Raw genomic sequence first — 24,151 nt, forward strand, 5'->3', positions numbered from 1 at the left:
CACCCCCACTTTCTGATTGGCTGTTGATCTGTGACGTCACTCGGACGCTTTATTAGGTACATCGCCATTTTCAGGTGTACCTAATAACAGGCCACTTCATTAGGGAAATATTATGGTCAAAGCTTAACTGAAAGTGAAAAGTGCCACACCCGCCCTCACCCCCACTTTCTGATTGGCTGGTGATCTGTGACGTCACTCGGACTCTCCGTCAGGTACAGTTGGTGAACGGGAATTGCAATTCACTGACTCGTTCGTGAACGCGTTTTGTTTTATGGTGAGGTGGCAGCAGCTTCGATGCGCATTACCGACACCTACGGTGTGGGATAAGTTATGTCATTGCATGTTGGTTGAAGTCATGAACTGTAAAAAGAACAAATAACTTCAGGAAGTGATCCGTTCACTCACGTTCACTGAAAAGATTCGTTCTTTTGAACGAATCGCTCACTCACGGGTCAACACTAGTGGCGACTTCCAATTTGGCCCCGCCGATGCGGGCTTGTGATAAGAATGGCGGCCGGCGGCGGCCACCGGGGCAATCTACCCAAGCGCTGATAGCGAGTCGCGTCGCCTGATTGGCGCTAAGTGTCCCCCGCGGCAAGCATCTTGTCGGACGTGTCCTCCTGATTTGGATTGACAGTGGTCCAAGGCGCCTTATGCCGCCGCACGCTCTTGTGTGGAGTGTTTGGAGTGTTTGTCTCGCCATACGTCAACAGCAAAGAGCACTTAGCCGCATGCTAATTAGCACTCACATTTTGAGTGGTTTACCGTACACTTCTGCTGGCTCCACAGAGAGGCACAAGTTCTAACTAGGACGATTTTATTAAAATTCAAATAACCGAGTCAAGTTAATTTGAAATCGCTACTGTGGATAAAAAAGCTTAAATGGGCCTTACATGTTGGGAGATGTGCAAAGAACCTCACGTTTAAATCAGTTTGGCGCACAGCAGACGTATGTGAACGAGCCGAGATTATAAATCGATAGCTGGAAAAAGACATCTAACAACTCTGCGGTTTGACTGTATAGCAATTTTATTTCATGAAAAAAAAGTAAAAAAAAAAAAAAATCACAATCTTGCCTGCTGAAAATAAATAACAACACCCATCGGTTGAAAGTGTGAGAAGGGAAAACCAAACGTAAACAACACAAGGTGGTTTTCGTACAGTGAGCGCGTGTTCCATGAATGAAGGTGACCATCCATGCTGGACTACAAAAGCAAAAACTTCACAGTTCCACCTCAGCGCTGAAAGACCGGCACGCTTCTTCTTCTAACGTCTAAGCGGTGTCAATGTCACACAATCAAGAGCAATAAGAATCTAAAAAAAAAAAAAAGCCCGACCCGACAAAGTCGAGGAGGACTGCTTTTATCTCTAACAGGAGAATGAGGATTACAAAAATGAGACAAGAGCGACATTTCAACGTGGCGAGGGCTGAGACGTCAAGCCGTCGCTTTTTCGATTGACTCACTTGCTTAGCATGATGCGCGACTTGTTTGAGGCACCTCCCCCCACCAGCACACTTCAAAACGAGACAAACGTACTCACAAAGAGTTTCAGGACGACCCTCAAGTGTAAGATCGGTGGCTTTTCTGCTTGGCCAGTTGGGCGTGTGCATTCCAAAGATTCCAAACTTGGGTCGATTTTTGATGATCTTTTTGGATGGCTGTCAGACACCCTTTGGAAACGCACCTCCCGCTTGGTGTTACGCAATCAGCGTCTGTAGCGCACAACCCCAACAAGAAACTTCAACTTGAGTCGACTGAAGTGAGATCCGTCTGAGGAGTTAAACGAGGCCCAAAGCTTTTTCAAGCGTCTTTCGCTTCGCTCACTGCGTCTTGTCTTTGAATCTCTCCCACTAAATTGCTCATCCGTCAGTGTCCTCCTCTTCCTGCATTCAAAGGCTTCAAGAAGACGCCGGCGGCGCCGTCGGCGTTGCCGTAGAGGTCGGCCAGTTTCTTGAAGCGCGGCCCCCAGTTGCTGAGGTAATCATAGTTCTGCTCCGAGTCGGTGCTGAGCGACTCCAGCGAGCTGAGTGAGTCGGCCACCGAGCCGCTGCCCTCGAAGGCGTACGTCTGCAGCGAGTCGTACGGCGGCGCCCACGGGTCCACGTCGGCGTCCTTCAGACGGTCCCAGATGAACTCACGGAACACCACGTTGTCCGGGAGTGACTTGTAGGCCGGGCGGGTCGCCGCCGAGCTGGCGGGCGTGTACTGGAAGAAGGTGGGCGTGTCCGGGGTGACGTCCCGCCGCGCGCCGGGGTCTCGGATGACGTTGAGGTTGCGCAAGGCCACCATGTCGAAGGCCTCCGTGTCCTCCTCGCCACCGCCCTCGTCGTCGTAGCGGACGATGTTCTCCCGGATGTCACGCTCCTCCTCCAGGATGAGCGGAACCTTCCGCCGCCGGCGCGCCGTCACGATGAGGAGGACGATCGCTGCGGAAGACAGATGGTGGAGTCAGTATGGAGTGACAAACGACGCTCTTCAGACGCCATCAAATTGTTGGCGGCGCCATTAGCAAAACGCTTCAGACGCGGCGGAGATGCAAATGACTTTGAAGCACAAGGAGCAAAACAAGCTAACGATCCATCCGTCTCGACGAGGTCCAATCATCTTTCTTCTAACATAAGTGAGCCCGTGACATAACCTTAGCGCCACCGCCGTTCTGAAACCAGGAAGCGTCGACGAGCCGAGTGGCATGGCTTTGAGCTTGCGGCGCATTAGCGGCTGAAAATAACTCTCCGCCCAAGCAAAGTGGCAAATGTCGAATCGTCCTCCATCCATCAATGTCAAGCTGCTGCCAGCAAAATATCATTTCGCGGCCCACGTTTCCTTTTGGCGCCAGCCCCCTTCGGTCGCTAATCACGTAGCAAACGGAAGAAATTGACCCGCCGACGACTTTTCTCTGGCACTCGCAAGGGCATCGGTCCCAAACGTGACGGCTCGGGATTTAGCATCGGCGTTTCTTGGAGTCCTCCAATCCCAACCGATGTTAAGTTCAAAAAGTCGTAATTTTAATCGCGACTTCAAGTCCGATTGCTGTTTTTCTAACGTGGATTACAGGAAAAGTGTGCCGTGTTCCTTTTTGACAAATTCCTTCTCGTATCCTCAAATAACCTCAAAGGTCTTTGTAAACGTACGCCAAACTGTCAGTTGTCGTCTCCTTTCGCCTTTCGTAAACAATTACGCTGCCGAAACGCACGAATGCTGTCGACGAGCGCCGTCAAGGCAAAAAAGATGACAAGTGGTTGCCGTGTGAAGACGGACGGATGGACGGACGACAGACCCGAGTGGACGGGAGAAAAGAAAATCTAAGCGCTCCATCGCATCCTAATTGGCCCTCAAGAGGATTGTGCACCTAAATGATGGCGCCATAGTTGTCAGGATGCCTCGCTTTAAAAAGATTTCCATCATCAAGAAAATACAAAGTAGACCTCAAGGAGGGACAATTTTCAACGGTGAAAAATGATCATTTTATCAAATTCATCCAAGTTTCGACGGCTGCCGTCGACATTATTCAGGAAACACGGGAGCGGACCGATGAGTGGAGGCGAGGCCGACTTCTTACCCAGCAGTGTGAGGATGCAGCCCAGAATGGCCAAGAGAGCGCCGGTACCGAGACCGGTGGCGGCGTAGGCCACGGCGCCGCACGCCAGGGGAACGCCGTCGGCGTCGCACTCGCACACGCGCACCGACAGCGTGTTGGTACTACTCAGGGCCGGGCTGCCGCTGTCGGCGATCAGCACGGGCAGCCGGTACGCCGGCTGCTCGCGTCTCCGGAAGGCGCCGCGTTTGGTCAGTACGGACGCCGTGTTATCTGGAACCGACACACACCAAAAGACGGCAAATGTGGAGGTTTTTATGCTGGCAAAATGAAAACAAAAGTCTAGGGCTAGCATTTCCATAGACCAGTAGTATATAAATAAGTAAACAAACAAGAAATGATTGTTATCATTTGTTAGCTGGGTTTGATTCGGAAATCTAAGAAGAGAAAACATGGCATCCTTGAATGAAAGTGCTTGGTTACCTTTGTTGTCCCGGAGGGTGAAGTTGAGATTTCCCGCCACGGCGGCATCCAAGGAGAAGAAGAAGCGATGACCGTTCTGAGGCTCGTCCTTATCCACGCCGCTCACCGTCTGAATCACCTGCCAAGAAGACCAAAACAAGCCTTTGAAAATCCAATGCAATATTTGTAGTGTGTGGGTGGGCGGAAGGCAGACGACAGCTTTGACAATGGCGTCAAGGTGGGAGTCGCTGACTCATTCCCCTCAAAAGCTGACGACTCCTTCGCAGCCCCGCCGGCCCTCCCCGACAACTTATCGGGCCAGGCAGACCCGCTGTACTGACAACATTACAAAAAGAAAATTCAAAACAAAAAAGTCCGGTTTTTCTCACTTGTATGCCAACACGTGGAGGTGGCGCCAAAACGATCACAAAATGTCGCTTCGGCTTCATTGGGGAGGACAAAAAAAAACGTGATCGGGAGAGCTGGAGCTATAAATCCGCCTGTTGATGAGAACGCACCATACGGCGGCATCAGTCACAGGGACGCGTTTCGTTTCTTTATCGGCGAAGACGTCGATACGGCATCGGGATTAGCCGAGACCGAACCTGTACCGAATGTTGTGACAGCTTGCCAAAAGCCGCCATTCAACGGGCAGATCGCGCAAGCTATGTTATGGAAATCTGGATAGCGCGATCAACAACAAGGAGGAGGAGGCGGCCCGGCCCTTGCGCAATTTCAACCTTTTCATGTCCTTTGAGTGGCGAGGACGGATCGGCGGCTTATCGGCAAGAAGGCGGCGGCGAGAAAAGACGCCCTCCCCCCAGGAAATCTAGACTTAAATCAAACACTTTGTAATGCATAACGCCTTTCATTAGCCCGAATGAGGAGGCCCGCGAGTCGGCGGATGAAAACGTTCCTGCCGCCTCCAAAAGGCAAATGAAGAGTTGTGAGCGAAGTGCTTTGTTTTTGAAAATCTTCAGACTGCTGCTGGCCGAAGCACCGCTTTTGCAAGTTGGACAAATTCAACAGCAGTCGACCAACAAATAAGCGCGTTCCGAGCATGAAGTTGTTTTTCATGGCCAAAGAGTCATGCGAAGACTCGAGGGGGCGAATCCCGAGGGAGCTTGTCATCATTCATGCATGAACGGGCTCAAAAACTGACCTATTTAATTCATGAATATTATGCAAATGAGAAGTCCCAACATGAATAATTCTCCTCCCCGTATTGCTTGCAAATGTTTTCCGTGGTGAAGCTTTTGCACCATTCGAACGCGCAGTGGCGGATGCTGGTTAATTTCGGCCGACGTCATAAAATGTGTTGCGGGTTGGCGCCCTTGAAATGAAACGGACGCCACCTAACACACAAGCCCCGCCCCCTCTGGAAAAAGCCAATTATCTCGCAGTGTGGCTACTTGAATGCTTTCTCAAAAAAATTGTCTTCGCGGGAGCTGACACACGTTTGGAAGAGAAACGCGAACATCACATCTGACAGCGAACACGCCCGGGTGCCTTCTTTGACATCGACAAAGAAAGGAAACCCGTCCGCGTGGAATATTCAAACGCGTATTAGCAGACGCAGCCGAGCGAGCGTCTTTGAAGCAAACGCAAACTTCGAGATCAAGGCGTGGAGTGGAAATAAGCGCGCCGTCGACGAGGTGGCACTTGTCGCCGTGGCGATATGACAGCTGTCAGCGGGGACGTGTGGGGGCACGCGGCTTTCGCAGCTTTCCATCAGCGCCCTAAACATCACCCGCATGTGACACCCGCCGTGACAGGGCGGCGGCCTGCTCGACCTGATGCGGATTACGCGAGCGTTGCCATCCCGCCGTGTGATCCGATGATGTTTTTTTATAGCTTGCCGCATGTTTGTTTTCACCTCACCTTGCGCCTTGCAGGCTGAAGTGATAATTTGGACGGATAGGCGATGACATCGTCACTCGCACGCGGTTGATGTGGAAGTGATGCCAAAGTGCAGTTGAGACCGCAGCTGGCGATGCACTTTGCACTTCAGGGAGAGACGAGATATTAAAAAGGGGTAAAAAAAACCGACGAGGCAAATTTAAAGCAAATTAGTCCCAATGCACTTCAATTTATTTGGGCGCAAAAGTAAAGATAGATTTTTTTTTACTGTCGATGATTGTGTACAAGATCCATTTTGATAACTTGGCACAATGGGAGGGAAAAAAAGACGTTTTAAAATAGTTTGCTTGTTTTATCAGCGCGCCTGGCTGGCACTTCTGATAAGGGGAAAAAACAAAGAACTGCTCTCAAAATGTCTTTCCTCTTTTGTTTTAAGTACCCCAAAAAATGCAATCAGAAAATGACAACACACAAAAAAACTTCGAGATCAGACGTCGGCATTCGCCTCTTCTGATTCTTGAAGCAGACATCAAACAAGTCTCTCGATATCTCAACTATTGTTGCGTCGTCGTCATTACGCTCTTAGCTCAACTTTCTCAAAGTCACAAACAGCCTCGAGATCTCAATCGTGACAATCCATCAATCATTCATGCAAAATGTCAAGCGTGCTTGACTTGACTTCTTTCTATTCATGTCATTTTTTTTATTTTTACAATGTGCCATTGTTTGCCGAGGTTGAATCAGTAACAAGGAAGGGGTTGAAAGTATCTCTTGAAACACGGGGACTAAAAATAACTCCTAAAAAATCGACTTAAAGGGGAACTAAATGTTCATATTTTCCATGGGTGGCCATGACGGCAAGGGATGCAGAATGCAAGACCAGGTGTGCTCATAGATAGAATGCGGCGGGGGCCGGGGCTGCCCTGGCCACCCCATCAATTAATAAAGATGGCAAAGTGCAGATGCCGTCGATGATCCGTGACAAGCGTCAAGTGCGTTAATTAGGCCCGACCGCTGCAGGTTATTCCCATGGCCGCCAAGCCCGCCATTTGATTTCATCTTCGGAGCAGCTAGCGGGCGTGACAGCCAGTGGGCGGCCTCAGCGAGGGGACACGGCCATTACTGGACTGCCGCACACGCTAAAAGAGCAGTTCAATTAATTTCAAATCAGCACTCTGACATGTTGCCAGTCCGACATTTCATCTCTTTTATTGCATCGCAACTGCTAGAAACTGACCGGGTCCGATTAAAACGGTCGCCACAACAAGGTCACGTCACACATTTGCCTCAAAGGTTGACTTTGGAGAGAAGATCGAGAAAAAGGACCTTTGGGCCACAAAGCAAGGACCTTCTGAACCTCGAGCTAAATGAATAAAAATAATTAGATGTGTTTTTATCATTCTGTTGCTGATGTTCTGATCCTCCAGAAGGACGAAATAAACAGACTGATTAGCAACATTCCGCTTGAGACGTGTCTGGGCCCGCTTTGATTGCTTCGGCGCGGTCACATTCACATCAGGAATGAATTACGGTGGCGCTCGTAGGTCGTGGTGGTGGTGGGGGGGGGGGGGTGTAAATGCGCAACGCGTATCGGAGCGGAGTGCTGGCGTGAGATTGATGGCTGATAGAAAGCCGCCGCTGCTTTTGTTCAGCAATAATCATCGGCGGACAAGTGGAAAGGACGATAATCATCCAGCGGCGGCGGCGGCGAGGGCTTTGTCGATAACGCCGGTGGCTAATGAAGACGCAATGTTTACGCTAATAACGACTCGAGGGTGACGTGCGGGTAAAACAATTTCATTTCAGCTTCAACTGCACTTAGCCGCTTTGATTTCTAATGATTTTGAAAATTAACACAAAAGAAGCAGGAAAAAGTCTCCGAGCCAAATCGGAACTCCTTCCTGCATACCAATCAAATCACTTTTTTTGCCACTCTCATCTCAGACAAAAGTAGTGTGCGACATCTTCAACAAGGCCCTGTCTCGATTGCAGCCCGCCACTGAGGCTGGCCAATGGCGTGCCCCCGTCAGCCGCTGCCTGATTGCCTTCCCCAAAAGCTGGAGAAATCAGCACGACGGCCACTCAGGTCATTTAGCAACAACCTGGCCGAATGCGAACACATGGAAAGAAAAAGCTTCACGCAGGCAAGCAAGGTTGAGGAGGGACGTACCGTGCCCGCCGGCGCGTTTTCACACACCAGCGTCTCGTAGTCGATGGCGAAGACGGGCGCGTTGTCGTTGACGTCCAGCACGGTGATGACGGCCGCGCCTTTGCCGATTTGGTTGGGGTCTTCTGAAAGACGGACAAAAGGAGCGGCGCTCATATCACTTTTGCTTTACGACTTCCCGCGCCAACGCCTAAACGTCTGTGGCCGGGCGCAGCGGACACTAATTCGGCTTGGCGGGCCCGGCCCGAGATGATGCGCTGACATTCAGAGGGCTGACGCAGCGGACACAGAAAAAAAGGACGCGCAGCACCCCGGGGCCACTGGCAAGCATGTTGCGCTGACATGGAGGCTGGCGGACACCCGCTCCGCAGCTGCCAATTGCGTCTGAGCGCCACTACGTCACACGAGGAGGAAAAATAAAAACCCCGAGTCATGACCTCCCCCAGTCGGGTCGGGTCAGAGCAACTGTCCTCACGCGTGACTTCATTCTCACTGACAGCACTACAAAATCTTTATGGAGTGCCGTGGCGCCACATTTGCACGCCCCCAACGCGCTCAATTAGGACTCCGACTCTTCTTGATTGCCTTATAAATAGCCCAGACAAGCCACGGAGGAAAAAAAACAAAAAAACATGAGACACACGAGGCGACGGTTGCGCTTGACTCACGACTCTCGATGGCGAGGATGGTGATGTTGTGCACCGAGTTGGCCTCGCGGTCCAGCGGCTTGGCCGTGCTGATGATGCCACTCAGCGCGTCCACGTTGAAGAAGCGCTCCATGTCTGTGTTGCGGTCGATCGAATACCTGCAAAGCAGCGCACACCCCTCAGTCAACTTGCACAATCTTTTTAAAAAACTGAAACGCATGCGTGCAAAATCAACACATGTTAATAACATCGATGTCATTATTTTGTTTATTATTTTATTTATTTTTATTTATTATTGTATTTTTTATTTTTTTCATGTATTATTTTATTTTTTAGATAATTTTTTTATGAGAACATTGTAAGTTCAATTAGCCTTTTTTTAAAACTGAAATGCATGCGTGCAAAATCAATACGTTAACATCGATGTCATTATTTTGTTCATTATTTTATTCATTTTTTATATTTTTATTTATTATTGTATTTTTTTAATTTTTTTACTTATTTTATTTTTTATATAATTTTTTTATGAGAACATTGCAAGTTCAATTAGCTCCCACCTATTGACTATTACAGCAAAATAATTTGACTGCGGTGGCGCCATTAGTTCCGCAATCTTCTTCAATTCGTCTGGTGTGTTGGAAAAAATCATTTCGCAGACGCTGATAACAACCAAGAAAGAAAAAAAAGAAGTACAATGCTGCAGTAATTTGATTTTCTGATTAGGGCTAGTAACAATTGTGATGGAACATTGACTCAATTCATTCAATTAATACAAAGTGGGGAGGGGGGGGGGGTGGAGAGCGGGGGTCACCCGTACGACACCCGACAGATTGTCAACGTAACGTTTGGAAGCGAAAAGGCCACGGTGGTAAGCCTTGACTAAAAGACTTAAAACAATGCCCTTTTCTGGCTTCAAGATGGCATTTGACTTTTGCAGATGCTGCACACCCCCTCCACCTCTGCTCCCCTCCCCCCAAGCACAAACGGTGCCATCTGGCAACGCTCATGACGGCCACATGGGGGACCTTTCATTGTGATTACTTCTGAGTCCACCCCAACACAATGCTCAAGTTCTCACAAGAAAATAAAGTGACATTCCGTCGTACCTGATGCTGCTGTCGGAGGTGTCCGGATCGTGGGCCGACACCTTCCCGATGGACGTGCCCACCCGGGCGCCCTCGGAGACGGACATGGTGCTGAGCGGCGAGGCGAAGACGGGCACCTCGTCCACGTCCTCCACGCTCACCTTGAGCGAGGTGGTGTCGCTGAAGGGGCCCAAGTTCAGGAAGTTGGAGTCGATGTTCCTGTTGGTGGCCTCCACCCGCAGAGAGAAGCTGTTCTTGCTTTCAAAGTCCAGAGGCTGACAGAGGGGAGGGGGGGGTACTATTAAGGAGCCGTTACTACTGACGGATCGTCGTCACGGCGACACAGACGTCGTCGTATCACTTTGGTGTTTAATGCAACATGCGAGCGCATCAATTTGACACTTTGATCGGCGCGTCCGAATAATTGCTTGGCAACGACAAATCAAAGACAGACAGAGATCCATTTGGCACGCCTGACATGGATGGTCACAATTTAGCAGGATTTGGACTATTTATTGTCCTTTTTTGTGGAGGCGGTTTCATGTAGCGAAAGCATCGGTTGTCATGGCGGCGCCATGTGGTTTACACAATTCAGACCGCTTGGAAACTAGCACTTTAGGGGAAGGGGAAACAACTGAGCAGCTGCTTAGAAGCTTTTCGAAAAAAAACATTTGCACATGAATGAGCTATAAAGCAAAAGTGCCAAATCGGACATTAATGATGTGAGCTAGTGATTGTTGCTAGCTGGCGTTGGCTTGGCTGTACCTTTAACAGGAGGAGGACTCCCTCCTGCGTGTTCTCGTCCGTGGTGATGTTGAAGACGCCGGGCCCATCGCCGTCCATGATCCTGTAGTCCATCTCGGCGTTGGGACCCATGTCGGAGTCGGCTGCCTTGATCCGGGCCACCACCGACTGCACGGGAAGCGACTCCAGCACCGTGTATTGGTTGACCTCTGGGAACAAAAGGTCAGATGCAAGATTGGAAGCGAGCTCATGAGGCTACCAAGGGCAACGTGGTGGAAAATGTTTGCCAACGAGAAACTGACCAAATTTTTCGAAGAGGTTTTGGACTTTGGAGCACAGCCAACAAAATAGAATAATTGGGGCCAGTCTTTATTTATGTAGGCGGTAAATATTAAAAGCATCTCGGTTGCCGTGGTGACCAGACGTTGACAAGACTCTGTGCGGAGGCACGATTTTGGATCCAAACTTCTAATCGGCTTTTAAAAAGCACATTTTCACATGAATGAGCGTTGAGTGACACCCCTGGAAAAAAAAAAATTCAAAGCTTTGCCCTCACCTGCTACGGCAGAAATTATAAACGTGAGTACAGCAGCTTTCATTTCCACACAAAGCTTTAGAACAAGCTCTAATCGTTGGCAAAAAAATTGCGCAATCTGTCATTCACGTCAATGTCTGAGTTCAACTGCGGTGCAAGCGGTGCGGTCCAAAATTCACTCTCAAGTGCGGCTATACCAATAAGGCCAAAATGATCATCACGATGATTTGGGATCAATGTTGCAATCACCGTTGCAAATACGGTGAGACTATTCCAAATTGGACAGGCCAACATTTTGTTTCCAATTGAGCAGCCATCCCAAATGATTGCTCCTTAAATGGAAGTTCAACTCCATTGTGAGCTTCGGCTCACTCCGATCCAAGCGTCCACTTCACAAGATTCGATTACGCCATGCGCGGCTCTCTCATTGGCTTTCCCCGAGCTTTTGTCCGACCCCTGAAGCGGTCTGGCGAGAATAAAGGAAGGGAATCATATTCATAATCATAATCTCCCCCCAATCGGCGTGACAGAGCTCATTACGAGACCTTTTCTGTGTTCCTGACAGTGCCCCCCCCCCTCCCCCGTCTAAATGCTAATCTGCCCCACATTGTTTGCGGCCATGTAATCTGTATAATGGCTTTTTAATTTGCCGTGGAATAGCGGCTCTCTAAAAGGCGAGCGGACCGAGAAAAAAAAATCCAATTTGCTCGTTTTCCACCTTTCCTCCACTGAGTAGCCCGTCCAGGTCCCCTTTCAGGCCCGCTCCGGGTCTCTAATGCGTTGTAATGGACTGTGAGGAAAATAAGAAAAAATGAACCCAGGTTCATCGCTGTCATGCGCAAAGGCAAAAACGCAACTCACAGACCCTAACCGAACATGTCTGCCATTTTTCCCAAATATGAATAGAACGTTCTTCTCGGGGCATTTTGGTTCGCTTCATTTCCGGGGCGAATCCCAACTCGGAACTTTAGGCGAACCCTAACGCGGCAAAATCTACGGGAGTAAAACCAAGTAAGTTCTCCGACAGTTTATCTCCCTGGAGCGACAGCTGGCCGGATCCGGGATTTAGGCGGCACTGATAAATTGTTGTGCAAACTTCAACGTCTCGGCACACTCCCTCGCCCCGGGAGGCAGCAAATTGACTGGCTGGCGCGTGGCGGTCCGAGAGCGGCGAGCCAACCGCGGGGTGGCGGGGCTGTTGGTGGCAAACTGATTGCTGGCGCTTTGGATTATATCACATGAAGCCCCAGACGTCTTTGAATCCCAAAGCTGAGCCAGGAAGCCATTAGCACGCCAGGAAATAAACCCACAACAACAACAACAACTACAAAAAAAAAGGAATCGGATTGATCCCGATTATCCGATGCCAAAGCTTTGCGCGGTTCTGATGAGGAATGAAGCAGGGAAATTGCCCACCTTGCAGGAAGGCTTTTTAATTTGCTGCTAGCAAAGACCAGAACAAAGTGAAGTAGTTAGCGAAGCTGCAAGATTAGCTTAGGTGTTAGAGGTGCTAACACACAAATCAACAAACTAACATACCGTAATTTTCGGACTATAAGTCGCACCGGAGTATAAGTCGCACCAGCCATAAAATGCCCAAAAAAGTGAAAAAAAACCATATATATGTATATAAGTCGCTCCTGAGTATAAGTCGCCCCCCCACCCAAACTATGAAAAAAAACCGCGACTTATAGTCCGAAAATTACGGTACAAACAAATGAAAGAGCTAACAAACATACAAAAAACAAACTTATTTACAGAAGAAAAAAGAACAAAAGGCTAGATGACAAAATCAATTTTCAAACCAGCTTTTAAAAAACTAATTAGCCAACTAACAAAGAAAGCAACTAGCAAACAAGCTAGCTAACAGACAGAGCCAAGACGGTAGTAACAAAACAAAGGAACAAAACAAATCAACTAAAACGCTAACAAATTATGAAAAGAACAATATAAAACTAATCAAAAAGCAACTTAGTTTGGACAGATACGATCCAACATTTCATGGCTTCTTCCTCGGCCAGTCTCTGGCTATTGTTTTCCACAACTATGCCACTTATGTGCTTAGCGAAGGTTGTTTTCAATTTACCATTCACTCTGAAAGAAGAATTCCAAATTTCTAACTACAAGTGCAGCAAGTGCCTTGCTGACTTTAAAATGCTTGGATGCCAATCAACAAAGGAGAGCAAAAATCATGCGCGCCAATAAATCAGACGATATTTGTTGTAAGGCCAAATGTGGTTAAAAGTATCTGAAACAAAAGTAGCAATTATGTAAAGTGGCAGTTGAAAGTATCAGTAAGCGCTTCTGAATGAATGTCTCTCCACTCAGCTTATCTCGAGAGCACTTTATCACATTATTTATTGCACATGATTTTAATCTACATCAAGTTCAAAAGAGGGGGTAAAAAAAAGCTTGGAGGGGTTCTTTCTGGCTATTTTTTGGTTGCTTTTGTCCATAGAGAAATAAAGACGTGTTTTGGAGTCAAATTCATAACTGTCTCAAACGGAAAGCTGAAGGCTCCAAGATGTTCATAGGAAAAACTTTAGCACCAAAATCAATCAGTGTTGCCAGGCGGAGGCGGGGCTTACTGTGAGGGAAGCGAGGCGGGTTGTCGTTGACGTCGGTGAGCGTGACGGTGACGGAAGTGGTACCCGAGAGGCCGCCCATCTGGCCCACCATGTCCTTGGCCTGGATGACCAGCACGTACTGGTCGCGGGTCTCACGGTCCATGTTGGGCAAAGCCGTCCGGATGACACCTGAAGGCACAAGCAAAGCACGTTCGTTAGCGTCTCGCCAAAATTCCTGCAGCATTTTGATGAATGCTTCGTTTTGTTTTTGTTCCAATCACAACCTTATCTCCACAACGTTTCCTGATACGTTTTGAAATTCAGGGAAAGTGCGCTAATCCTTCAAAAGCAATCACTGTTGCTTTCAAAGTTAATGACTTGCCGTTCGTTCATTAAACGACGCTTATTAAAGATTCCCGCCGAACGCGAGAGATTACTTTGTCATTTCTCAGCCGCTCGGCGGTTTGATGGAGCAGATCAAAAGGCAAATTTCTCGTCATCTTCAAGCGATGAAAAGCGGGAGGGAAACACTGCTCGTTAAACACATAGTTGTGTCCAATCCTCAATTAACCGTGTTGTGTTTAGACACACAATTAGCAGTGTCGCTAATGGAATTAACAAATCAATCGTTAATGAAATAGCCGAGGCAAACGTGACATATATGACAACAAGTCTGCGTGGATGTGATTAACAACAATGACTAGAAAGTGCACCATCAAGCTAGTTAGCAACAAGCTAGCGAACATTTTCTAAATGTCTTCATGTTGTTGTTAACCCTGAAAATGATTCACTTATGTCGTAAGATTGTTTATCGTTTCAAAGCTGTGGTGCTTAACTTATTTTCCAAAGAATGAATTGCCTTTTTGGGAGCCCCAACACGCCAGAAGCGTAGCTCAATGCCTGAAATTGAACAGGAAGTCGGCCATTTTGCCAATTTGGGGGAATTCTGGAAATGTTCCCTAATGGAAGCTGCAGCGAGGGCTTTTGTTTGTCCAGAAAAGGGCCAAATTTGTGAGCCTGTGCTCTAATGATATTTGGGCGCCCCGGACCTCTTCCGCAGCTGTCTGGTGGTCTCACGTGTTCACGGTGAACATTAAGCGAGTCTTTTGTTGTCAAGCTTCTGCCTGACTCGGGGAACTTAAGGCGCTGCATTGCAGTGGCTGTCACCGCTTCATGAATTAAAACTACATCCATAAAAAATACACACTGTGGGTTGTGTGGGAAGAAGCCTAATATTATGCCAAGCGTATTATTTTTTTTTTATGTTTGTAGTCGCGGCTAATGAGGCCGCCGTGACAAGGACGATAGCGGCAGGCGAAACTGTTTTGCCACAATTCCACTGCTTATTTCAGTTGTTCCTCCCTCTTTAAGGTTTATTGCATCACTTCAAAAAATGACGTCAATAAGTGCATTAACTTGTTAAAAACACGTGTTTATACAAGGAACCGCCAGGGACATAAATCAGGATTACCTCCAGCTCATCACTGATTGTTTTTTTTCTCACTCACACGATTGTAATGCTCTCATAAATCATATGGATTTATGCTTGAATACTGAAATGACTGTATGAGAGCAACCACTTTGTTAGGAACGCCTACACGAAACAAATTGAGGGGTCCTGAACATGAGCCCAGCAGCACTCCTGTTAAAGTTAGAACAAAACACCAGTTCAGCAGGAGATTTGGTGGACACGTCGATCATGAAATTTAAAAAAAAAAAAACATGCACAAAAAAGTCTCAAGGCCTGAAAATAAACAGGAAGTTCAAAATCAGTCATTCCAAAGATGCTAAGGAAAACGTAGTCGAAACACCTCGACATAGCCCACTGCAATAATAAAAATAGTGCGAAACTAAAACCTCTCTGACAGTGTCATCAATCAAACCAGAGAATCTACCTTTTTTTAATATATTTCTTGTATCAAGTGTTAGAAGGTGAGGCGGGTCTACCTAATGAAGTGGCCAGCGAGTCTTGTGGAAAATTGCTCAGTGTAGCTTGTTAACGTTCTTTCTGGAGGACAATCGCTTGCTTTATTAACTTGTCAAGCTTGCGCACACACACACGCACACACACACACACACACACACACACACACACACTTTAATGTGCACCCAGATACTGCTTTTGGGCCGGCGCCAACATCGCGGGCTTCTTCGCTGGCCGAGCACCGCTGATTAATCTTGGCTCTCTTTCCAGCCAGCAAGAATCTGATTGGCTGTCGTGACAGCGCGGCGCATTATACAAGTCTTAATGCCTTGACTTTGTCTGCTGTTCACTGTCAAATATATATATCTCTATATATACTTTAAAAAAACAGAAAAGGAAGGATGGGGCTGTAAGTTGTCTATCATGGGGGGGGGGGCGTCCGGCCTGGAGTTGTTACAAGACTTTTATGGCTTTCCAGAAGTTGCTTTATGAGTGTTTTAGTTACTGAGGGGAATATTGGGTGGGATGCGTTGACGTCAACTTGATGGAGTTAACTTCCAACAAAGTTGGCAATGCAAGTCTATTGGAAACTTTGTGGCAGCCCACAGACTCAAAATTGGCCTTTTCTACCATTTACTTTGTCAAGAAACTGTTAAATTGGCACCACCAGGCCAATGGAAAATTCCTACTAGCCTACAGAGAAATAACGGAAGCATTGAAGTGTGTAAGAAATGCTAATTTGGCAAGAAAATGTTCGACTAATTAGCCTACGTGTTCATCCAGCAAAAGTTGCTCGTGTGTACAAGCAGAACCTAATCGTTTTGAAACTTCGAATCTGTATTTTTTTTATCACGACACGGGTATTTTGCGTTCTTTGATATTTCAAAGATGTTTACCGCGATTATTGGACGAATCCTGCAAGCTTTTGGTCTTCTGATCAGCATGCCCCAAAAAAATGAGCTTTCCAACCTTGAAATTTGTCTGAATTTGGCCTGAAGTGTGTCTGACCAATGACCCCACCAGCTAATCCCAAGTGGCGTGTGCATTTTTGAAATTGTTGCATTCAATTTTGTCATCTGCGGACAAATCTCAAGCCTGCGCCAGGGACGTGTTTTCCATTTGGCTAAATTCCATTCTTTTCTCATCGCGGCAAAGATTTAACGGCCGCCGATTCCTCGGCGTAATGAGAGCGGGAAGCAATCTTGTCTGCGCGGGAGATAGCGGATACATTTTCTATCCCGGCTACATCCTGGCCTTAAGCCGCCGTCCACCTACGGGTGACTCTCGCTGACCGCCGAATGTCAATGACAACGTGACACACAGACGTGAGGGATGATGAGGAGTGACAAGAGGGTTACCACGGCAACCGCAGGCCGGATGAGGAAAAAGGTCACGATCAGGCAACGTTGCACCAAAATTCTTCCAGGACAGACTCCAACTCAGAGCCGATGGCCGGTTCCATAAAGGACGTGCCAGCTTGTGGCAAATCTTATCTCTGTTGTCAGAGCAAATAAAAGGCGTTCTCGCACAATTGCAGACGGAGGACGAGATAACCGCAAAGTTGATTTCTTCTCTTACTGAGGATCTCATTTGGGTCTTTTTTTTTTCCCCCTCTCCACACCACCGCAGGGCAGGAAAAGGAAGCCTTGGGTGTTAAAGTTCACACCGCGCAGGTCTGACTCGGACTTGTGTTACTTCCATTTCCCATCCTGGTAGCTACAACAGCTTTCAAAAAGTGAGTCTCTGGTGCTAAAGTTCACAAGCCGGTTCCTTCCATTGTGGCACATCTTACACAGCCGCCTACAAGCTGGGAAATGAAACTTTTACTTCTCGTTCTGTCTCCAGCAGACACACCGAAGGGGGAGGGCCTCCGAGTGTGACTTGCTAATTAGTCCCGTTTGCGGCACACGCCATGGTCTTTGGTGTTGGGTGACTTTGACAAAGTGCCTAATGGTCAGGAGGGCTTGGGGGGGGGGCTGTGAAGCTGCCCGCTGTGTTGCATCCCGAATGGCCTTCTTGCAACAACTCTGCGTTTTTCTTTTTTAATCCCAAATTGAATCTCCAAGGTGCCCTTGGGAAGCGCCATTTCATCCCGCAGCCGTTTGCAAGCCACGCATAACGCGGACGGTCAAATACATCCGTCGCCATGCCTGAAGCGCTTAACTTTTGTCATTTATATTCATCGATTAGTCGTAGTTGAGCTTGAAGGTGATGTCGCGGCGAGATGCTAAGGACCAGGCTCTTAATTGATAGCCGCCTCCAGCGGCTTAGAGCGGAGTGTGCCTTCGACCGCGGTGCAAGTCACTTGAGCCGTAATTAACAAGACGCACGTTCGCAAAGTCACAAATAATAAGAGTGGAATCGGGTTCGGGTGAAACGCAAGCTGAAGGCGACATGAGCGGCCTCACCTCGCCTCACCTCACGTGTCGGTGACAGGTGACTGGCGGCCAGACGGCTTTGTCTGCTCCCGGCGGCGAATCTAATCAAAAGGCGGCCGCTCAAACAAAAGAAAAGGCCACGTCCAATCCCGACTGACCGCCCTCGTGTGAAAATGTCAGATAGGAGACGCCCGCTCGCCGTGATCGTCTCATGATGGAGATGTTAGCAAGGGGCTCCCGCTGCGGCGGCCGCTCCAAATGGAGAACATTACGGCCCGAGGCGTCTCATAAATCTCTCGGCCTCCCGCTGTTGGCTAATACAGCGGCTTGCCGTGCAATTATTTCCCTCTGATGACAAACAACAAAACAAAACATGCGCGAGTGTGACTAACATGCGCTGTCAGGAGTCCATTGATGGAAAGTGCCATGAAAAGTGCACAAACACATGCGGCAAATTGTTGCGACGTTTCCCTTGAAGAAAGAAAAAGCAACTGAACCAGTTTTGGGTTCTGGCAAGCTGTTTCGTTTCAGAATCCCTTAATTATGTGATTGTGAGATTTCGCCGTGGAATTAGGACAACCTGTGGCGACATATGCAAAATGGCAATCTGCTCTGGCAGCACACGTGCGGTCCGCGTCGTGTCTCAGGTTGGCTCACCTGGCCGGAGACGCCGCTGCCCCGCTTTTGTGTCGCAAGGCTCTATTTGGCGGGAAAGGGGCTGCCCGAGGGGCCTCGCAAATCCCAGCTTCCCCTCTTCATCTTGAAGAGCTCAAGTCTGCCTTTTTTACGTTGTGTGTGTGTGGGGGGGGGAGTGCTCGGTGCTCGCCACCTGTCTGCCGCTAGTAGCGAGGCGACAGTCAGATAAATGCGCGGAAACAACGCGGCTGGTTAGCACCGGGGGCGGCGAGTCAGAGCGCGATGCGAGGCCATGCGCCGCAGTTGGGATTTTAATCATCTCCTCTCCCCGGGAGTGACACTGGCGCCGCACGGGGTAACAAAGATAGAGAGCGAGGGGGTGGGGGGGGGCACCCAGCCAACAAACAACAGCCTCGCCAACCTCGCCGAGTGGATTAGCGGCGTCGCTTAGTGACAACTAAGCAAGCGTCCGGGCCAGGTGGTGAAGAAATGTTGCTTCTTTTTTGTTTCCATTTTATTTTTATGATTCATGACATCGTTAAAAGCAGCCACAAACTGCGACATTGCCAGATCAGATTAAATTAGAGGCGGCGAATGAAACATGAGGTCGCCAAACTGAGCAAGTGGCTGTGGATAAAAACAACGTCCGACCCGAGGATATTGTCACACAGCGTGTTGGCGAATCCATGTCTTAAATGACGACCTCGGCATTCTCCAACCGCTCCCGTCGCCGTTACTCAACATGAGCTGAAATTGTGCAGCACGTCAGCATTGCTGCTCCGGAAAAGTGCTCGACGTCTATTTTTGATTTGATGCCATAGTCGACTCCGCTAAAAATCCCTCTGTGCTAATTAGCGACTTTGAACATCTTTGAAAGCAGCCGCTGTGTTTGGAATCGTTGGCTTATTTTCTACACCCGAACCGCTACCAGGGATTTTGAGAGGACATTTTAGTAAACATATACGGATCCCCGTGGAGATACACAACACGGATGTGTGTGTGTGTGTGTGTGTGTGTGTGTGTGTGTGTGTGTGTGTGTGTGTGTGTGTGTGTGTGTGTGTGTGTGTGTGTGTGAGCCATTCATTTGCTGCAGTTGCTTCTGGCCGTTCATCCATCGCAGGTGTTTTTACAATCCAGCCATTATCCGGCCGCGGCTTCGCCTCTCCTTGAGTCAAGTCGGCGCCCGGGAAAAGTTTGGCGCTCGTTTGAGGAGTTGAGCCCGGCATTACGGCTGTCTCGCAGCATCGAGGGCTTGATGGAGCCTTTCCGATGCAATGCGGTAAACAAGCTTCACAGGTGTGCCGGCGCTTCTGCTCCTTAATTGGCTAGCGAGGTGCGCGATGGAGCTAGCAACACACGCGCGCACGTCACGCACGCACTCACTCACTCACAACAGTCGGATGGAGTGACTGTGCAGTATACGGATTCTCAATTACTTTTGTGTATTATTTTTAAAAATGACGTGCTTGAGCCACCCACCTGTCTTGGGCTCCACGGAGAAGTAGGGCTGTCCGTGCACGATGCTGTACACCACCCTGGCGCTGTTCCCGTACGTGGGGTCGTCGGCGTCGGTGGCCGCCACTTGCACCACCATAGTTCCTGCGGGGGCGGACGGGCCTTCATTAGTTGCCACGGCAACCGACACGGCTAATTGCGGAAACGGCTGCGGTTGCACTTGAAAGCTGAGTCACATTGGAAGGATGGAAACTTATCAGGCGGTAAATAACGTCATTAGGTGCGATGCTGTCGTCAACGCCGCCGCTGTTTAGCTTCGGAATGACTTGTTATTTTCGGATGTCGTCAAGAACGCAACATCTCAAAGGCCTGCTGCCGTTTGTTTGCAAGTGTAATTCTTTTCTACTTCCATTGTTTCTGTTTTGAGCCAAAGATGTCGACGCCAGATGGAGAGTGCGACCCATCGAGGACTCTACTTGTTTGTCCAGGATGTTCTCGTGCATCACACAACGCAATTACATCTTCTAAATTACTTTCTTGGGTTTTCAAGCAAGGGTCACGCTAACATTTTTGGGCTCCAACCCTGAAGACTGAATTGAAAGTCACATGATCAAAATGTTGAGTTCATCGTATTGGTGGAATCTCCTTGAAAAGCCTCAAAAAAGCTCCTTGCCCGCCTGCTTCATATTTCATTTTAACGACGCGCACGTTTAGATTGTAGCATATGACAGAAAAGCGACGCCTTTTGGGAAGCAAAGCCGCTCGTAAAAAACGCGACTTTCCGAGGCGAGCCGTGTTTTACGGGCTTTTACAGAATGAAGTGATCACAGAAATGGAAGATTAGAGTCGGCCGGGCGCCTCGTAAAGAAGCACAATTAACGGGCGGGCGGGCGGACGGCGGTTCCGTGCAGGAGTTACAGCGTGCCGGCCGGAGAAGGACGCCCGGATTATATCATCGCCTCTTAGTCATGACAGCTTCCGTTACGGCTCGTTGGGAGCGCCAAGGTCAAAGGACCGACGAGAGGGGCGGGGCGTCTGGCCTCACTTGAACCGTGGCGGCTGGCAAAAAAAAAAGGGCATTTGTACTTTAAAGGACTCACTTTTTGTTTTCTGCTCATTTCCATCTGTATGCAAGCACCAGGGAAGAGTTTTATTTATTTATTTATTTTTAATCTCTTTTTGCAAGCAGAGCATTAGTAAAAAAAAAAAAAAAACTCGAGGGATGTGCTCGCTCTCTACAGGACTTTTTTTTTTTTTAAGACAAAAGGCCATGGAAGACAGAGCAAATGAGACATGAGCCAGTTATCCGAGCAAGTTGTTTTAGTCCATCGAAATCGATCTCTTGAGAGTATCATGTTAGTTAGTTGTTAGCTACTGGCCTTGGACGGTATTGTAGCTACCAATCACGTCAATTCTTTTGGATGGCTTCCATATCTCATCCAGAGCAGGATGTTAGCATGTCAGTCTGTCTGCCGAGTTTGTCGCAGAACTGCAGTAACAATGCGGCGGTGACGCCGATGAGGTGGCAGCTCGCGGCCTAGCCGACGGCATTTCACCGTCTCGGCTGGAGGACGCCAGATAACGGCATTGTCCCCCGATCAAAATGGATTTGCCTCAATCAGAGGGTGACCACGCAGGTAAGCGTGGACAGGAAACACCCCGGAGGCGTGCCTTGCTTTGCTCCGGTGGCCTCTCAAACGTGCGTCACACATCAACAGCCTTCAGGCCCGCGCTGGCATTTTAGCTGATGGATGGAAATCGAGGGGACGGCCGGCACCAAAACAAGCTTGTTTCAAGAGATTAAAATGTAATGTAAGAGCAAATAATGGAAATGAGAGCAAGCTCACCTAGCGGCGACATCTCTGGCACTCCCGCCAAGTAGGGCCCGTCGAGAAACTTGGGCTCGTTATCGTTGATGTCCTGCACCTTGACCACAAACTCGGAGCGCGGCTCGACGGGCAGGTTGCTGAGTCGGTCCACGGCTTGCGCCTGCAGCGTGTAGTAGGCCTGCGCTTCCCGGTCCAGCCTCTTAGTGGCGTGGATGTCGCCTGTGTTCTCATCGATGGTGAAGATGGAGGTGGCGCCCTCGCCCGACAGCACGTACTTCACCTTGCCGTCGCCCTTGTCCACGTCCGAGTGAAGCTGGCCCAAACAAAAAGGGCATGAATGGAAATATCAAGGCCTTGTGTACATTTGGCGACTACATTCATATTTATGAAATGGCCAATATGAGCAGTGATGTTCGGGGGGGGGGGGGGGGGGGGGGTTTGCATTAATCTGGACGAGCAGCGCTTCTTTTCGGAAACGTTGAAAGCTTCTTTGATAAATTCACGATTGTATAGACCGAGCGCGGAGGTCGTGTTCCCCAGTGAGATAAGTCCCTTTTGATTGCTTCATATGAAATTGCCGTGTTGACAAATCCATGATCAAACCGGAAAAGAAAAAAACATTTTTCATATCGCCCAGCAAAACTCAGATGAAAAAGGGTCGACTAAAGCTGGCCTGTTATTATTTTAAAAATCTGAAGAAGCATCTGAAAATCCCAGAGTGACGTCCGGCGTTGTTGAAGCTCTAATGAGCCGCAATACAGAGTGCCACAAGTGGTGAGTTGAGGCTTTTAAGAAAAATGTTTCTGCAGACACCATGATGGAGCACCTTCCATTTCATGGGACAGAATGGGCGGGGGGGGGGTAATTTAGGTTTGTCGAGCGGCGGAATATACTAAGTGGGAAGATGGCATGCATTTACATGGCGCCTTCAAGATGCTACGAGTGCCTCATTCACGGCGTTCAAAATGGAAGCCAGCTCAGGTCATCTGGACCCACCCGCTCACTTTTATTTGCGGGCCATTCAAAAACATGAAAAGCGCTCCTCCAGCCGCCCAAATAAAAATGGTATCATGACACTAATTCAAGTCTTCAAAATAATGTGGCCATGTAAGATTTTATTTGAAACTGACGATACCTTGTCAACACAAAGATGGCGTCCTTCAATGTAAAAGTGCCGTGACGCGCCTGTTGCTTTGTTTGCAAGTAAAATGAGTCGAGTTGAGCGTCTCGCTCAAGGCCGCATCAGCCCGAGACGTAACTTAACTCGCTGAGCCGCTACCGTAAGAGTGCGCAACATTCAGCCTGGAAAAGGCAACGAGAATCATCGTATTGGCGAATCAGGCATCACAGCTCAATCATGTTTTCGGTTGTTGTGCTTTTCAATCACGGCGGAGAAAAAGAATAATTGGCTTGAGTCAAATGACTTTTTTGCCATTATTGTGAGCAGCGGCGTCTAATTAAGTTTGTGTGTGTTTGTCATATAGCGCGGCGACAGGCTGCATGTGTCAACATTTTCTTTGCGTTAGCGCCAGATTATTGTCGGAAGCCCTCGTTCAATCTATTGGAAGAATGTCAACATGACGGGAAATAAGCGACGCCGCTGCAAGTTTGATTCGACGCCAGAGTTTTTCCATTACCGCGATGCATCAGCGACGAGAGCTGGCGTGTTTGGGAAGCGCCAGAATTGCCATTTGGCGTCTTGGAGTGGCTCCATGCTCGTGTGTTTAACAAAGTCAACATTTCATTTTGGCGAGGGGGAGGTTGGGCACCTCGCTAAGACTTGACATTCCTTCCCCCCATTTGATTCTGCTATGCACTTTCTATTTCAGTCCAAACATCATTTCCTGTCTGCATCTTCATTTAATTGGTCCTCTTTTTCATTTTTCTACTTTGCAAATCAATAACCGAGCAGACGTTTCAATCCGCCGGGCATCATTCATTAATTTCGAGTGGTGAATCATTAAAAAGGAGGCCGAGATGAGAGGGAGATGTGTGACGGCGCTACAAAAAAAAGAAGAAGGGGGGGACAAAAAAAGAGATGTCACACAAAGAATCCATGTGAGCAGCTGTCTCGGACGTCGGCGCTTTGCGTCCATTCACTTCGTCCACTTGTCGCCACAGGAGATGCGACAAGGGGGCGGCATGGACACCATTGAAACTCACTAACCCGTTTTTTTTCCCCACTATAATCAAAACCCAAGCTGGTTGATTGGTAAAATTAAATCAATTGCTATATTTTGTGTGATTATTATTTTTTAAATCCCTCGTGTCATTATGTCTCATTATTTATGATTATAATGCTGATTAAGTTGTTGAGTAACTATG

At 48.4% G+C, this 24,151-nt stretch overlaps 1 protein-coding gene across 1 annotated transcript in view; it reads right to left on the reverse strand.

The window, feature by feature from the left end:
- Nucleotides 1–260: 260 nt before the first annotated feature.
- cdh7a (cadherin 7a) overlaps nt 261–24,151 on the reverse strand; it is a 40,106-nt gene continuing 16,215 nt past the window's right edge. Inside the window, exons 3-12 of the mRNA XM_037279856.1 lie at nt 21,845–22,139; nt 20,022–20,141; nt 13,626–13,793; nt 10,524–10,711; nt 9,780–10,033; nt 8,695–8,831; nt 8,030–8,151; nt 4,021–4,138; nt 3,562–3,810; nt 261–2,428 (exon numbers count right to left, since the gene is read on the reverse strand). Of these exons, the coding sequence (XP_037135751.1) occupies nt 1,869–2,428; nt 3,562–3,810; nt 4,021–4,138; nt 8,030–8,151; nt 8,695–8,831; nt 9,780–10,033; nt 10,524–10,711; nt 13,626–13,793; nt 20,022–20,141; nt 21,845–22,139 (2,211 nt within the window). The 3' untranslated portion in view covers nt 261–1,868. The remainder of the gene's footprint in view (nt 2,429–3,561; nt 3,811–4,020; nt 4,139–8,029; nt 8,152–8,694; nt 8,832–9,779; nt 10,034–10,523; nt 10,712–13,625; nt 13,794–20,021; nt 20,142–21,844; nt 22,140–24,151) is intronic.

The sequence above is a fragment of the Syngnathus acus genome, chromosome 20 (genome assembly GCF_901709675.1).
Source record: "Syngnathus acus chromosome 20, fSynAcu1.2, whole genome shotgun sequence".
NCBI lineage: Eukaryota > Metazoa > Chordata > Actinopteri > Syngnathiformes > Syngnathidae > Syngnathus > Syngnathus acus.